Source organism: Anser brachyrhynchus, assembly GCF_964034855.1.
Source record: "Anser brachyrhynchus genome assembly, chromosome: 3".
In the NCBI taxonomy this organism is placed as follows: domain Eukaryota; kingdom Metazoa; phylum Chordata; class Aves; order Anseriformes; family Anatidae; genus Anser; species Anser brachyrhynchus.
The window spans coordinates 37,464,159-37,480,975 of NC_137696.1; the positions used below are offsets into that span (position 1 = coordinate 37,464,159).

Genomic DNA, 16,817 nt, shown 5'->3' on the forward strand with positions numbered 1-16,817 from the left:
ACTGGAAAGGCTGGGAGGAGAGCTTAAAAGGTGTTATTCTGCACAAGGGCTAATCATCAGGCATGTTGTACTGCCATCAGACGCTACCTAACCTTCTTTGGCTTCCACTTACACCTCCTCCTGCCTTCCCTCCCCACAGGCATCCACCAGAGTTATTAAACAGCTCTGCAGCCTCTTGAGCACGGACAGAGAAAGGCAACAAGGAGGGCGGGGGGGGGTGGGTCTCCAATGTGCATTTCTGGGGAAGAGGAAGGAGGGGTTTGTGCTTGTTTGAAGTCAAACAGCAGCTTCCCCAGCACTAACCCTGAGTATTTGCCTGGAGTGTGATTCTGGAAGGCCTGGGGTAGGCCACAGTCTGAGACTGCTTCCCCCTGTCCTAATGAACGGCCCCACAGTCGTTCAGCCCAAAAGCCGTCCCCGAAACCTCCCCTTTTGGTGCAGCCTGCGTGACACTGGGGGGGCCTCAAGAAGGACCCCCAGGCCGGTCGGTTTCACTGCCTGGCTCTGCATCAGCAAAGTACTGGGCACCATCTGGGAAGCGTCCAGTGCGTGCTGAAAGATGGATAAAGGGGTGGAGATGCCCCTTGGGGATCGCCTAATCCAGAGCCCCTCACGCATCAGTTCTCTCTAGTTCAAGGAAGCTGGAGAGCTTTTAAGTACTTGGCAAGTGCACTGGCAGCAAGAGGAAACACCGAGCAGCCCCGACGCGTTGCCCGGCCGTGTGACAGGGTGCAGCAGCGCTCTTCGGGGGCTGTGTCAGCGACACGACGCGCCGGGACAAGGAGCTGGCCGTGCTCCCACTTCCCCTGCCCTGGCACGAGAGGAAAACCCGCTGGCAAGCGCCGCGCCGAGTCTGAATCCACAGCCATGGAAAGCTGCAAGGGATGAAGGGCACGTGGAAAAAAGCAGAGACTTCCGGAGCCTGGGCCTGTGTGCTCCTGAAGAAACCTCATGAGGAAGCCCAAAAAGGGCCAAGGGATGAGGCACCTGCCAGCAGAGCGCTGCAGCTAAGGGATGGGGCACAGACACCCCAGTAACCTGTCCCTGTTTGGAGGACTTTCTGTGCCCTAGGGAGCTAGAAGGCCTGCCAAACCTGTCATAAATCCATCTGTCCAACGCACCTTGGAGGCTAGGGATAAAAGGATGAGCCACTGCAGCTGAATGTAAGCAATGCGGAGGAGATTTCAAAGAGAATACGTTGGAAAGGACACACATGCCTCACTAGTGACCCACAGTAGCTCCACTGGCTGAGCGTCTCCTGATTCACCAGGACATACAAGCCCACATCACTACCTCCTGAGACTCACCAGGATCCTCAGCGTTGGCCTGAGCTCACATCGGGCCCTCGGAGAGAGAAGCACAAGCGCCCAGCAAGCCAAATGTAATCACTGAGCAAGGAAATTCCAGGACAGCCAACAGGGCACTTCTACCCGGCCTGAATTTGTGCCAACGATAACGAGAACAAAAAGCAGAGGAGGATGTACCCACACCGGAGACCTCGTGCTTCCCTGTTTCCACAGGGGCCCTCTTATTTAAGCCAACATCTAGATCTGGCAGCGAGAGGAAGGGTAGATTACAAGACAGAAGCATAACAGAGTGAGATTTTAAGGGACTTCGTGTTCAAATCACCGTTGTTTGGAGCCTAGCCCTTGAGACCCAGGAGGACAAATCAATCTGGGAGGGCAAGAGATGCTGTCCAGGGCATGCAGGCACAAAGAGCAGAAGAAGGAACAACCCTGGGGGCAAAGCCAAGCCCAGCCTTGCTTGTCTGTATATCCTGCAGAGATGCAGCGATCGTTAGAGAAGGATCCTGCAATTCTAAACTTAATCCACTAGAGATGATTTTCAAAAGTCAGACGACGTGGTCCCCAAGACCTGGTCGGTGCAGCAATGCAGTGGCGTGACTAGAGAAACAGATCCTTTGTTAACAAGTTGGGAGGAGGAAGAGTGGCTGGATTAAACACAGTGCCTCGCTGTTTGCTGTTATGTCTTGCCCTTCCGATACGGATGTGGAGGCAGACACCAAGCTCGAGTGACCAGGCGCTAATGGACTTGCTCGTGCGACCCACGACACCTTGCTCTCGGACGTCTTCTGCCCCAGCAGATGAGGGAAGCGTGGTGAGGCTGAGAAGTGCTGTCAGGAGAAGTCACTGGCTGCCTTGGCATCCACCTCCCAAAAGAGCTGATGGAAAAGGAGACAGCTTTTCTGAGAACTGTGACACGAGAGACCTGGAGATGTGCTGATGGAGAAGAAAAGCTGGATGCCCTTGTGCTGCAGGCGCTGATGCAGACTTGGTGACATGAAGGCTCCTTGCCCAGCGCCACCGAGCTCCTTCCTAGCAGGGGACAGCACAGAGCTCCGTGCAGGCCAGCGTGCCCTGACCAGAGCAAGGCAGATAAGAGGGGGAGCTACACAGAGCCCACCTTGCTCCTCGCAGCCTGACGCCTCTCTGGAAATACCCCTGTAGTGAAAGCTGCCCGGTTTTAAGCAGGCTCCCCTCTAACACCTCCCCAGGCTCTGTTCTGGTGGCGGACGCCTCCCTGCTGTGCTCCCCACGTCCCCAGCCCGGGGTTCCCAACTCTCTGGCGTGTTTTTGCATTTCTCCCTCACTGCCCCTCAGAGCTCTCTGCCAAAACCAGGCTGCCAGAAGTCTGCGGCTCAGCCTGCAGCCAGAAACCAGCCTGATTTAGTGCACAACACCCTCTTGCAGACATGCACCACCCTGCTGGCCTACTACCAATGGGTGAGCTGCAGCTGAACCTACCAGAGCCTTCCTTGATGCCTGCCTGAAGCAATCAGGACCCGCTTCAAGGCTGGGGACCTCTGCCAACAGACACACCAGCTCTTAGCACGATGCTGTCCCAGCCCCAGCCCCTTCCCCTTCCCCAGCTCACCAGGGGCCTCCCGGTCTCCTTCCAGCTGAGCCCTCCTCCAGCCGGCAGGTCTGTTGCCGCCGGTCTCTGCTCCACCTGGGTCCGCACCTCCATCCCTTCCCCAGCGCTGCCTGCCCGCGCTCATCCCGAGCACATAGTCCTTCGCCCCCGGGATGCTGACCCTCAGAGCTGGCATCCCGAAGCTTCCTCGGGAGCCGGGCCTGGGGTCCTCTGGAGACGATGCCATTCCCGGCAGCGAGGGCACGTAACAGTCGGAGCATGGTCTAAAAAACAAACGGGGAGGGTGGGGAACGGTTGGGGCAGGGGGAAGCTGGATTTGTGGTGCTCAGCCTTCTCTCTAACCTGCCCGTCAGCTCCACATGCCCGGGCACTCTAGGCCTTCAGGCACGGGCAGGTAACGTCGCTCCCTCCACCCTGCGAGGGCTCTGGCTCTGGTGCAAGTGGGAGCAGGGCTGGCGAGAAGTACGGCAGGGTGCTGCCTGGTGGTCGCTGCTTCCTCGGAGCATAAGCCAGCCTGGAGATGGAGCTGGGAGCCGAAGCACCCCCCTCCCTGCAACAGGCCTGTCTTTTCATTCCCCCCTTTTGATCTCGACGCTGCTGAATTATGGTTTTGGGGTTTCTTTTTTGCATGTGGTGGTCGGTCTAGAGTTCTGTGCCATGTCAGGGAGAGCACCATCACTCACCTCCCCAGGAGGTCAGAGCCACCGCTCCGTCCCACCTCGTCCTCCCGGGCCGTCTCCCTTCCCGGCGCTCTTCTCCCCAAATCCTGCGCTGGCTCGGGCCAGGCCATTGGCAACAAGATCCCACTGCCCCCCGCCTTCACAGTGAGGTCTCCACGCAGGACCCGTTGCGGTGGAGGTGACGGTGGTCGTGGTTCAGGCAGCCTTCGTTGCGGTGCACGATGAGGATGGGGAAGTAGAGGGCGTCCTGGTAAGGAGGGGGGTCTTCCTCCTCCACCGTGACCTGGCTGGAGAGGCGGGTCTGCTCCGTGGGGCAGCTCTGCTCGTTCAGGCTCCCGCTCCGGCTCTGCCACAGGCAGCTGCGCCGTGAGCCGTAGAGGCGGCCCAGCGAGAAGCGGCTGCTGCTGAAGGGGATGCGGGGGCTGCCATTGCAGATGCTCAGGGCACTGCGGGAGAAGATGGAAGAGCTGCTTATAGTCCTGTGGCACCGCTCGCAGTTCTGCCGGTAGCCCCCGTAGCGGCACGCCGAGTAGCTGGTGCAGCCAGACAGCCCCACCAAGTCCATCAGGACCGCTTCCGAGTAGCTGGGCACCAGCTGCTGGTTGGATCGGATGTGCCACTCCAGCTCGGTGCTGTCCACCGTGTTGACGCGGGGCATCCTCCGGCAGAAGGAGCGCTCCTCGGCCGGCGTCACCGCCACATAGTCAAACCCAAAGAGTTTCTCCACGTGGTAATGGACATAGGAGGTGCGGTACTCGTTTAGCACCCGCAGGGGCCAGGATAGGGTCAGCAGAGCAGCCACCCAGAAGACATAGTGGGATACGTACCAAGGCAGGTTGTCTGGGTCGGAAAAGGCCACCATGTATTCCTTGAAGTCCACGTTTTTGAGGTGCATGCCCTCCCTGGCCTCCATGTAGTCATCCAGGCCCTCGTTCTCCGTGAAGAAGCGGGCCCGCTGGGTCAGGTAGGAGTTCTCCGACTCCACGTTGGCAAAGCTGAAACACTTGGTGAAGCGGAGCCGCGTGGCCGGGTAGCTCTCCAGGTCAATGAGGTCCTTGGAGATGTCCTTAACTCCGCAGTTGGAATAGTCAAACTCGGCCTCTGCCACGTGGGTGTTGACCCGCTCGTGATACACTTGGGTGGTGGTGTAGGCGTCCCCGTTGCGATAGCGGGTCACCTGCCGGGTCCTCCGGACGTAGTGGTAGCTGATGGCCTTCCACCAGATGCACGGGGTGGCCTGCTGCATCCGCTGCACTCGCTCGTGCACGCTTTCCACGTCCACTTTGTACTGCAGCTCGTTGCGGGTGTAGCAGTGCCAGCACTCCACCAGGTACACCACGTAGAGCATCACCAGGAAGGCCAGCGGGATGTAGACATAGCCGTTGGAGCAGGGGCTGTCGTGGTACATCATGGACTTGCCCTTGTAGGCGCTGTCGAAGGTCAGCCGGGTCACCTTGGTGACATGGCACCACGTCATGGCTCCCATGCAGCCGTACATCAGCAGCGACAGCAGCAGGCATTTCCAGTGGGACTCCCGGCACAGCGACTTGCTGAGAGACTGCTTCACCGGCCGCTGCTGCTCCGGGGGGCCGGGGAGAGGGGGAGAGAAAACAAGAGGAGAGGTCAGTGGGATGAAGCGGCGGGAGGAAGGCGAGCAGGCAGCGGGATGCCCTGGACGGGGAACGGAGCGGGCAGAGGTGCGGGTGGCACAGTGCAGGCCACTGCCACCCCGGGTGAGACCCCCCTCCTCCGCTGCCCTGGTGGTGGGCATGTCCCACATCCTGCTGCCCCAGCTCTGCGGGGCGGCCTGGGGCACGCCAGCCCCGCTACCAAGCTCTGCCTTTGTGGTGGACCCCATAAAATGTCCGCCTTCATCAGCAGGGAGCAACTCCTGCCATCGCTACCTCAGGGAGGGCCGGCAGGCTCGGCCCAGGCGGGCAGGCATGGCAAGATGGAGGCTCGTGGTCCTCCCCCGCATGCCTCCGCTTCCTGCACTGGTCCCACCAGCACAGCCAGCCCTACGAAGGGTCATGTCGTCCAGACACTAAACTGAGCCTCAGCTCGCTCCCCCTGTGGCCCCCTGCTCACGAGTCTCCCCCCTGTCCCAACCACTGCTCATAGTTCAAGTCCAGGTTTCTCCTACCAGGGCGGCACAGGAGGCCTAGGGTGCCTGTAACACGGAGAGCTCCTGCAGCAGGAAAGGACTTTGGTAATGGCGATTCTAGCAACACCACTCAGCAGCCCAAAGGGCTCCAAAGTGCTTCTGAAGTGCTTTATAAACCACACGAACAGGAAAGCACTCCTCCACAACAGAAAGGCAGCCACCCCTGGGGGGAGAGAAGGCAAATACTGAACAGCATCCTAAAAGGCGTTCGGGCTGGAAGCGAAGAACACCCCCCTAATCTGCAACAGCAGGGAGGGGAGAGGGGCAAGGCAGGGCTGGCAGCAAATGTAATTGCTTGCACTGGGATTCGGGTGTGAAAGCCCGTGCCTCTTTCTGGAAGAACTGCTCTCAGGGCTAGAATGATGATCAAGGGGCAGGACTTCCGCAACAGGACTTCTTAAAGAGACTGCACCGGTGCGTTTGCCACAGAAATTATGCAGGGTTTCATAAAAACCTGGGAAACCCTCCACTTAAGGAAACCTTTGTCACACTCTGCAACACCCTGAAGTCTCATGTATTGATCCAGCAGGTGCTTGTTTGGACAATGGTCAATTACCAAACCCCAAGGGAGGACATGCAAAGAGGTTATTCGTTTTCTTATACACGAGACTTCCTCCAGCACAAACACCATCCAACACAGCAATCTCCAAAGGTACGTCCTGAGAGAGGAGGTGGGAAACCCAGCCTTGGGCAGATGCCACAAAGGTCCCTAAGAGGGTTTCAGCTTTGCGTCCCATCTCCATCTGCATGCGGCATGGCTTCAGGCACCCTTCTCTCCTGAGTGTCTGAGTTATGCTTGAGCCCAGGTATCCTCTGCAAGTCAATGCCTGAAGGCATCAGAGGCCGTGCTGTCTTTGCCTGAGCTCACCTCTGCCCTTGCAGGGGTAAAGCCAGCTGTAATGCCATCACTGGTGGCAATGATATTCAAGCCTGGCCTCATCCCTTCTCTGTTCCCGGCTGTGCTCAGCTGGAGAGCCAGCTGGCTCACCGCAGCACCAGGGCAGGCTCGCTGTGGGTCTCCAGCCCTCTCTTCTCTGTTGAGGCATGGATGATGGGCTGGGGTGCCCTGTCAGCCCAGCACAATTAAAGGAAAACCAGGAAATCCCCAGAAGTGGCTGCCTTCCAGATGTAGCAGCAATGCTTCCCTGTACCAAGCTGCTTCTCCGTCAGCCTGCTGCCTTGTTGCCATCGGTCTCTTTATAGCACCTTGGAGCCCTGGGCAGCGATCAGCATCCCCGATGTGTGAGATGCCGTGCAAACGGAAGGCAAAGCAACAACAACAGGCACATCCACAAAGCCTGAGGAGAGCAAGAAACACACAGGTTGGGGTGCCAGGGCTGAGGAGACGCAGAACACCTGCAGACTATGAGCTTCACGGCCCAGGCACTGTCCCACAGCTTCCCAGCACACTAGATGTTTGGAGCCTTTCATCCAAGGATCCCAAAGGGCTTAACGGATTTACACTGCCAAACAGGAGGAGGTCACTTTCACTTTTGGCATGAAAAAGAAAATTTTAGCAGCAACCAGAGGTCACAAAGCATTGGCAAGCCTAGGAAGTGATCTGGGCCTCTTCTTCCCTCGAAAAAGTCCCCCTCACTCTCCTTAGAGAGCCCCTCACCGCTTGGCTTGATCCCGTAGAGTCCCACATGCCAATCTTTCCTCCCTGCTCCGTGCCAAAGCCTGGCCCACCCCATGCCAGTGGGACTTCTGCCACGGTGATGAGCAGGGCTGGACCCAGCCCAAGTCTCCATCAGAGGTTTTTCCCCCGGAGGCAGCACGCTTCCCTTCCCTGCTGCCCCCAGCAGCCCGCCTTCGATGAGCGGAGCAGGCAGCACGTCAAAAGGGATGGTGACACCAGGAGGGGAACGACGGCACGGCCCTCTGGGGGTCCCAGGCATCGGTGGCACTGAGACCCCGCTCTGTGGCAACCAGCTGAAGTGGCAGGAGCTGGTGGCAGAGGCAGAGAGCTGGGGAAGACACGGGGGCTCTGTGGGGTGGCTCTGCCCTGGAGCTGCAGCACAGGCACCCCACCGCCTTCCCAGTGCAACCCACACCTGCAGGTGACGGGGAATGATAGGAACCACAGGAAGAGAAAAGGGAGCAGGGAGAGGAAAGGGGGACACCTAGCAGGAGGAGCTGCCTGTGCTCTGTCCTCCCTGCTCAGGTCCCTGCTGCAGTTACGAGGCTCTGCACGGACCTCTTTGCTTTGGCCAGGCTGCTCGGCCCCGACGCAGCACGGCTCTCCTGCACTGTGCCAGCACCCAGGCAGGTGAAGGTTTCCTCTCTATCCAGCTGCCGTCAGCATCGCACATCTTCCCCAGCAGCAGCAGCGGTCCCAGCTGTGTGGAAATAAGGGCACTGTTCAGCCAAAGGGGGACAGATGTGTGGGGTCTGAGCAGCGGCCTCAGGGAGATGCAAGCCATATGCTAGCCTTGGGGTATATGTGGGGCGTCAGGGCCTGTATGGAGACAGTGCCTTGCTCAGCGGGGTCTGCAAACAGAGCGTAAGAAACAAAGCAAAGCACTCAGCTTCCTCATTTGGCAAGCTTGGGAAGGGGCGCCAGGCCAGCTGGGAGACAGTTTGGTCTTGGAAAAGCAAATTGCACCTCCTGGTTGCTCCCTGAGCCCTGGCATCCTGCACCAGCTGCCTGGTCCTGCCCAGGAGGAGGGCGATGCTGGCCGTAGCCCTGCAGGGATCCAGGAGGAGGGCGATGCTGGCTGTAGCCCTGCAGGGATCCAGGAGGAGGGCGATGCTGGCTGTAGCCCTGCAGGGATCCAGGAGGAGGGAGATGCTGGCCGTAGCCCTGCAGGGATCCAGGAGGAGGGAGATGCTGGCCGTAGCCCTGCAGGGATCCAGGAGGAGGGAGATGCTGGCTGTAGCCCTGCAGGGATCCAGGCAGAGCCCGCTGCAGGTACGTTCCCGGGGCACGGCAGCAGGGAGGATGATGCAGCCGCGGCTCGCTTCCAGGAACTGTGTTAGCAGGGCTCTAGTCCACGCTGTAGTCTCCTCCTAAGACTACGCAGCATTTAGACACTGCAGCGCTTTTACAGGGTCACGCTAACCCCTGCCGTAAACTGTTTACAATCCAGTTTTGTTCTAGGCTTTTGAGGTAAAACACGCAGACATTGGCTGCGCCGGTGGGGTTTCTGAAAGCCGTTCAAGTGCCAATAACAGGGGACACAACCACAGCAGAGACGGAGGAGGAGCCAGCTGCAGAGGCTAATCCCAGGAGGAAATGCAGCATCCCTGCTCCTCTCCCGGGCTGCACAGGGCTCTCGGGAGCAAACAAGCAGCACCAAGGCTTCCCCCGCAGAAGCAGCTGAATAAGGTCACCTCCTCGAGCTCTTCCCCAGCCTTGGAGAAGCCCACAACAGCACACAAGTGAATATGCAGACGAGAAAGCTGGGGACAGGGAAATCCTTTCTGTCCCAGAACGGTGTCACTCGGAGGAGCGCGGGCTGTGACATAAATGCCACCATCGCGTGCCTGCTGCAGCCTGACGGAACCAGGCACAAGGCTCGCCCCGCTCGTCTTCTCCCGTCGCATAGCACATGTTGGACAGCCCCGCCAGGAGCTGCCCTTCTCTGAGCGTGTGTGGAAAGCACGTCTGGAAAAGGCCCTCTTGGGCCCCACGTGGCATTTGTTTCTGAAATTGCCCCTGAGGTGAAAGGAGGTGGAGTCCCACACCCGCAGCTGCTGCTCTGGGGTGGACAGGAAAGGGTGGAGGTGATGACTTGTGAGCAGCCGTGAAGTAAGTAGAAATGTCCGCAACACACAGGGCAGAGGCAGCAGAAGAGCAGGCCCCCATCACTGTTAGAGCCAAGAACCTCTGACCTCCTGATATGAAGAGCTGGGGAATCCACCTCTCAATCGTCCCTCAAGGGGACAAACCTGCCCAGAACCACGGGGGCCAAGCACATGGGCAAAAATCCCTTTGTTGCCCCTACCTCTTTGATCCTGTGACTCTAAGCACTGAACAACTCCAGAAGTCCTCCAAGCTCCACAAAGCTCCTCTCTGAAACAGCCTGAAATCTCCGATTCACACCCAGAACCCTACTGACTTTACAAGGTGGCCCAGGGTTCACAGGGTTAGGTGTCCTGGAGACACCTCTCTACAGGGCCGAGAAAAACAAAACAAAACAAAACAAAACAAAACAACAAACAGAATCCAAAGGCCCGGAGCAGCAGCTTGAAGGCCCGGGCAGCTGTGGCAGCAGCTTGCAGGCGCCTCTGGTGTGACTCCAGAGCCCTGGTGTCCAGGGCTGGGCCCTGCGGGTTGGTTTATATCATGCAACAGATTAATAAGCCTTGTCCCCTTTGACCTCAGACCCCCAGAAGAAGGCCGGTGGGGAGGATCCAGTCATCCCGAGGAACCACCACCATCTCCCAAGGCCCTGGACAGGCGCTGGCCACTCGTGGTCAGGAGGGTCCCAGCTATCGCCCCGCTCACCCCCACGTGCCCACAGCCCAGGTTCGGGAACTACCTGCCTAGAAGCAGCAGCTGGCTCGGCCCCAGCCTGGCAGCGCTGCCAACTGCAGAGGAAAGGGGAAGGCAGAGCATCTAGGAGCCAGGGAACCCTGCCAGCACTCCGCGCCTGCGACGGTACCAAGGTCTCCATTTTACACGGCAGCTTGGAAGAGGACTGGTTCCCTCCAGCACATCCCACTTGAGCTGCAGGACAAGGGGATTTTTTAGCTTGCTCCCAGGCTGAAGGGCTAGTCCCTTGGCATTTTATCCCCTCCAAAGTGGAAATGAGTTGCTGAGTGAGATTCAGCTCAACGCTGCTAAGTGTAGGTGTATGCATGTGATGCCAAAAGGAAGCAGGAGCTCAGACAGAAAAGCAGCTTGTCTACAGCCTGCTCTGGTTTGCCACTTGCCTTGCCGGGACAGGCTGAGCAGCACCTGAAGCCTTACAGGGCTCCTAGGTATGGTGACCTGAGACATGTCGAATTGAGGCACCTCCAATAAGGACCGGTCTCATTTCCCATTTTCCAGTCCCCAGACATCTCTGTAAGGGGAAGATGCCGCTTCCCTCTCCTCCACAGGCTGCTTCATGCCAGTCTGTGATAGCTGCTGGCTGAGGGAAGCGTGCCCCTAGCCTAAACCGTGCGGGTCATGGACTCCAGCCCTTCTGTCTGCTCCCAGGGGGTACGATTATACTGACACCCCGGCTGGCAGCCACCGCAGAGCAGTCGAAGCCCAGACAATCTTCTCGTAACCCCTGCGAGGCAGGGGACACCCTAGGCGAGGGACACTCACCCGGGCACTGCCCCTGCTGCTCTTGTTTCATCCAAACCAGCTCTGCGCTGGCACCTCTCATAAGCCACTACACTCTTGGACACAGCGCTGATTCACACAAACAGCCGGGGCACAGGAGGCAAGGGACCACGTCCCAGCGTGGCACAAGCATGTCCCTGTGCTAAAAAAGCATCTCACGGGGTCTGTTTGGAGCCCTGGGCTCAGGGGTGGCTGGGCGGCAGCAGGAGATGGGAGCTGAGGCAGAGCCGCAGAGCGGAGCATACAGCATTTGTACAGCTTCCCAGTCCTTGCACTCCAGTTTTCCTCTCCCACAATTATTTCCATCTAAATATAAGTCTGTATATATAGAACAACTACGCGTCTGCATGTATGTTCTCCCGGAGCCGAGGAGGCAGAGAACACCGGGGTTATGCAGCACTTGCTAGCGGCAGCTCCCCAGCAGCAGCAGAGGACGAGCGATGTGCCGGCTCCTGAGCGCCCCACCAAGCTGGGACGCCTCGGGGGACAAGGACAACACCATCCTCCCCACACTGCCTACCTGCCCTCCAGGACCACCGGCCCCACAGCACACGGTGGCTCCTCTCAGCACGGTTGCTGCTTCTCCCCTTGGGACACACGATCTGGGGGACACATAGGGGCTCGCAGCCCTGCCTGCCCTGCGCTGCTCCCCGTGCCCAAAGCACCCCAATCCCTACCCCTTGGCACCTACAGCCTGGGCTCCAGAAAGCCACCAGCCGGGGGGACTGCAGCGTGCCCAGGGGCTGCTCCGTGCCATCCTGGGCCTGGATCCTCCGCTGGGAGCAGTCCCCAAGTCCCCCCGCAAGGCTTCCCTCACAGTGGCCCCACATTTGTGCCACCCCCTGGCACCCCCCCAGCACCCGAGGGGTGAAAGCGGGGTCTCAACCCATCCTTCCCAGGCACAGCAACCTCCTCCTCGCTTTCCTTTTGGGATCTCCCCTCTTCCTTCCCCATCCCCAGCCGCTCGCTACCCCGGCCCCCATCCACATCTCCCGCCCCCCCACGACCCCCAACCGCGCTCCTCGCACCGTACGACCCCCGAGCGCAATCCCAGCGATGGAAAAGGGGGGCGCGGGCGGGGGGGGGGAGGCGAGCAGACCCCTGCCCGCCGACCCCCGCAGCCCACCCGGCTCTCCCCACCTGCGGGCTCCGGCGGGGAAGCGAGACCCGCGCCGCCCCGCACCGCCCCGCAGCGGGCTCCGCTTCCCCTCGGAGCCCGGCGGGGGGTCCCCGAGGCACCCACCCGTCTCCGGGCCGTCAGGGGAGGGGGGCTCCCGGCCTGGGGGGTCCGTACCTGTGCGGGCGCGGCGCGGGGCGGCTAGCGGCCGCCGGGCGCGCCGCGCACAGCCGGCCCCGTGCAGCCGGCTAGGGTTGGTGGTTGTGGGGGCACCTCACCTCCTCTCGGCCCCCCTCCGCCTCCTCCGGCGGCACCGACGCGCTGCTGCCTCCTCCCTCGCCGGCCGCGGCCGCCGAGGCCGGGGGGGACATGGTGGTGGCGGTGGAGGCGGCGGGGGCGCCCCGCTGGCGATGCCTCCGGGCTGGGCGGCGCGGCCCCGCAGCCGCATTATCCCGGCCGCCGCCGGGCGCTGCCCCCCCGGGAGGCGGCGGGGCGGCGGGGCGGCATGGCACCGGCCGCCCACCGGGCCCCCCCCCCACCCCCCGCGGCCCCCGGCCCCGCCGCAGCGCAGCGCCCGCACCCGCGCCCGAGCCCGCACCCGCGCCCGGTGCGGCGGAGGGCGGCGGGCGGAGCCGCGGGGGGAGGAGGGACGGCGGGGAGGGGGGCGCGGGAGGGGGCGGGGGGCCGGAGGGTCACCTTGAGGGGGGAGGGCAGGGCGCGGGAGGGAGCCCGGTGCGGGGCACGGAGCCCCGGGAGGGACGCACCGCCCCGGGACACACGGCCGCGGGATGGATGCACCGCCGTGGGGTGGACACCTTGCTGTGGGATGGACGCACCGCCCCGGGATGGACAGACCGCTCCGGGATGGACACACTGCCACAGGATGGACACACCGCCCCGGGATGGACACACCAGTTCAGGATGGACATACCACCCCAGGATGGACACACTGCCCCAGGATGGACACACCGCCCTGGGACACACCGCCCCAGGATGGACACACTGCCCAGGACATACCGTGCCAGGATGGTCACAGCGCCCTGGCATGGACACACCACCCCAGGATGGACAGACCGCTCTGGGACACACCGCCCCAGGATGGACACACCGCCCAGGACACACTGTGCCAGGATGGTCACAGCGCCCTGGGATGGACACACCGCTCTGGGATGGACACACCACCACGGGACACGCTGCCCAGGACGGACACACTGCCCTGGAACACAACGCCCCAGGACGGACACACCGCTGCACCTCTCCCCAGCTCATCCCCACCAGAGAGAGCAGTGGGGACCCTCCGGGGGGCTGCAAAAGCTCGGCCCTGCTGGCTGGGGAGGGGGCTGCGGGATTTTCCCACAGGCAGCAGCAGCTCCAGCAGGGCCCGGCACATCTTCAGGGGCTTCTCTGCTGGCCCCATACTGGGGGAGCCTGAGGAAGGCCTCAGCATGGGCAACGGGCACCGTCTTCACTGCTGTTCGGGGTCTCCAGCAGGCCCGGGGTGCCCAGCTAGACATCGCGGAGCTGAGTGCGGTGCGGTGCACCCGTGGGCCAGACCCGCTGCCTTGTGCTGCTGGGGGGCAGCTGTGATGCTAAGCCCACGGCAGCATCCTCGGGGGATGCACGTGGCTCAGGAAGGGTGCGGACTCACCTAGCTCTAGATACTGCCGGGAGAGCCCAGCCTCCCTGACAGTCTTGGGAAAGTGAGCGTCCTCCACTGCCCCAGTCCAAACTGGGGGAGAGGATTAAGCTGCAGGATCTGCTGGAAATTGCTTCACTTCTGAGCTCTGAGCCTTGGGTTGGGATGAGTGCTTTGCTCCTGCCTGCCGTGTTTCCTGGGAAGGGAAGGGAAGGGAAGGGAAGGGAAGGGAAGGGAAGGGAAGGGAAGGGAAGGGAAGGGAAGGGAAGGGAAGGGAAGGGAAGGGAAGGGAAGGGAAGGGAAGGGAAGGGAAGGGAAGGGAAGGGAAGGGAAGGGAAGGGAAGGGAAGGGAAGGGAAGGGAAGGGAAGGGAAGGGAAGGGAAGGGAAGGGAAGGGAAGGGAAGGGAAGGGAAGGGAAGGGAAGGGAAGGGAAGGGAAGGGAAGGGAAGGGAAGGGAAGGGAAGGGAAGGGAAGGGAAGCAGGCCCAAGGAGACACACGCCTAGGGGGAAATGATGCAGCTGCTGCCTCCTATGGAAAGAGGTGTGGCAGGCGGGGTGCTGCTGGAGGAGCTCCTCTTCCAAAGAGGCTGGGGATGGATTTCCTCTCTCCTTTCCCCTGTTTCCATGGGAACAGCAGCAAGCAGGAACAGCCTGCTCTGAATTTCACTGCCTGCTGCTCAGGCACCCCCTTCCCGACCCTGTAGGCTGACTTTGGCTCTCAGGGGTTTCGGACCCATCCTCACGTGATGGATCCCGTGCCTCCACGGAGTGCTCACTGGTGTGAGCAAGGCGAAGGGGCACAAGCCCTCACCTACCAGGATTTCCATAGCAGCACTGTCTGCTATCACATGCACACCAGCAGACATTTGCAAATAATTTGCATACATGTATGCATTTCTGCTTTTTGTGGCAGCGGGGGCTCCTGCGGGAAGTGACCTCAGCTGGACCGCAGGGCATGTGTGGGGTGATCATCCTGGAGGAACAGCACTGTTGTTCTCTCAAGGATGGGAAGGAAAAAAAGGTGACACGAGTCTTTGTATTTAACAGTGAATTTGTCCCTTCACTTTTGAATTCATGGTAACCTTTGACTTTGACGTCCTTCATGCACCCTGCTGCAGCGGGATGCCCAGCACCACCGCAAACTGCAAGGAGCATCTCGCTACGCTTTGCCCATTTCTTCTTATCTGGGCTCGTTACCTGCTCGGGCTAAGCCTTGGGATGCGCGCTGCTACCAACCCTTTGGAGCCATCCACGCCATGGATCTCCTACCGGTGGATTCCTCCCGCAGCTACCGGTGAGCCAGAAGGAGGCTTTTTTGCGTCGAGCATCTTGGATTCTGGCCCTGGCAGATCGCTTTCTGTGCCTTGGAGACGACAGTGCCAAGCACATCGTCAGCTGTGCTATTTCTGAGTTGAGGTGTCACAAGGAAGTTCTGTGCCCTGCTCTATCTGAAATGAAGTTATACAAGTTCTCAGTCATCTTCTGCACGAACGAGGCATGTGGCAGGTTTACATCCTCGGAAATGAATCCAAGGGCACAGCCGGCAACATGCTGAAAGGAGCACAGCCCCCCCGCAGAGAATGGGAGAAATAAGGCTACAGGATGCGTAGGTCTCTTCTGCCCAGTTCACCTTTCTGCAGACAGGCAGACAGCTGTGTACAAAGGAGAACGTCCCTCTGGTTGAAAAGGGACGGCAGGAGAGGTTTTACATGACTCCCAGGCATTATTCCTTCCCTACGCTCTTTCTCCTTGAAATGAAAACAGTGCTCTAAAACATTGCCCTCGGTGTTCAGAACCCCACACCACAACTTGCTGCGACATCCCTGCACTGCAGCTCTTTCAGATACCCTCTCTCTCCCCAAAGCTCACATAACTTAATTCCTGGGAATTAGCTTTTCCAGAGAAAACTGAAGGAAGAGGGGCAACGCCCGAGGCTGTGTCCTGTGTCACCACCAGAGAGAGAACCCAGGAGCCCTAATTCTAGCACACTGCCCAGGCCACTCGACCCCGCTTTCTCTCGAGGACAAAAGGCAGAACCATCTTTGCTCCAATGTGTGGGAATCCTCCACGGTTATCCCTGCGGGTCTGGGGATGCTCTGCAAGAAGGTGATGTTGGAGAGCATGGCATTTCTGATGTGACAAAATGGTTGGAAGAAGTCGTGAAGCTTTTAAGAAGACATGGCAACTGAAGTAGAGCTGGCGTCCTTGCTGGGATATCAACAGGGGTATTCTGCAGGTACCCTGTATCTGCCACCCTGAAAGACATTCGTATCTGTTCCAAGCAGATAGGTCAAAACTCTAGGTCGTCCTGGCGGTGTTGTCCCTTCATTTTCCATAATATGCCAAGCCAGAAAAGGTCTCACACTTGTAAGGCTGTATTTGCTACAAACTTCTGTAGCATCAGATATATATAAATAATACTGGTTCTAGCTTTGTTATGTCCAAAAGGTCAAGCATGATCAAGCCTTAACGTCTTGTTCCTAAGCAATCAACAATAGCTAGTGCTGTGCTTCTTTTCCTGTCTTAAAAAGATGTGTAAGAGAGAATCCCCTTGTGTTGGACACAGGATTTTCTGAGCTTGGAAACTGCAGCCTATTATATTTAGAAATTTCAAAGATATTTTGTGCAGACTGCGTGAGCCTTCCCGAATGTGTCGCTCCAATTAAATTACTCCTTAATAATGCAACAAGGGGAGTGTGGGTGATGGGATGCGCTCCTTGCTCCAGTTAAACAATATCCCTTAGCTGCTGCTGCTTGGCCAGATTGACTGCTCCGGTGCCATTTACCTCCGTGATCAGTGTCCTCACAGGAAATCTGTGCCATTAGTCACATTTTTCTCGACTACACTCAGACTGCATGTCTGCTGGCAGGAGATCCAAGGGCGTGTATTTGATTTTCCCCCTTTTTTTCATCTTTCTCTGCTGATTTTTTTCTGCGTGAGGGAAACTCGCTGAGACCCACAGGGGTCTTTGTAGCTAGCCAAATCGCAAATTTGTGAGAGGGAAACCGGTTTCTGATGAAAAGGGAGTTTCTGATGAGCAGAAGTG

General features: G+C 59.4%; 1 protein-coding gene across 3 annotated transcripts in view; it reads right to left on the bottom strand.

The window, feature by feature from the left end:
• The window catches only part of TMEM151B (transmembrane protein 151B), a 17,362-nt gene extending 4,750 nt beyond the window's left edge, over positions 1 to 12,612 (bottom strand). The window contains exons 1-2 of one of the 3 annotated variants that reach the window (XR_013948874.1): positions 2,896 to 12,298; positions 94 to 2,182 (exon numbers count right to left, since the gene is read on the bottom strand). Coding sequence is in view for 1 of the 3 variants with exons in the window: in XM_080586159.1 (XP_080442285.1) it covers positions 3,715 to 5,151; positions 12,413 to 12,505 (1,530 nt within the window). In the remaining 2 variants the exon portion in view is untranslated. Of the gene's footprint in view, positions 1 to 93; positions 12,299 to 12,412 lie in introns of those variants that run through there. The other 2 variants (XM_080586159.1, XR_013948873.1) reach the window with 2 other exon arrangements.
• Positions 12,613 to 16,817: the final 4,205 nt, after the last annotated feature.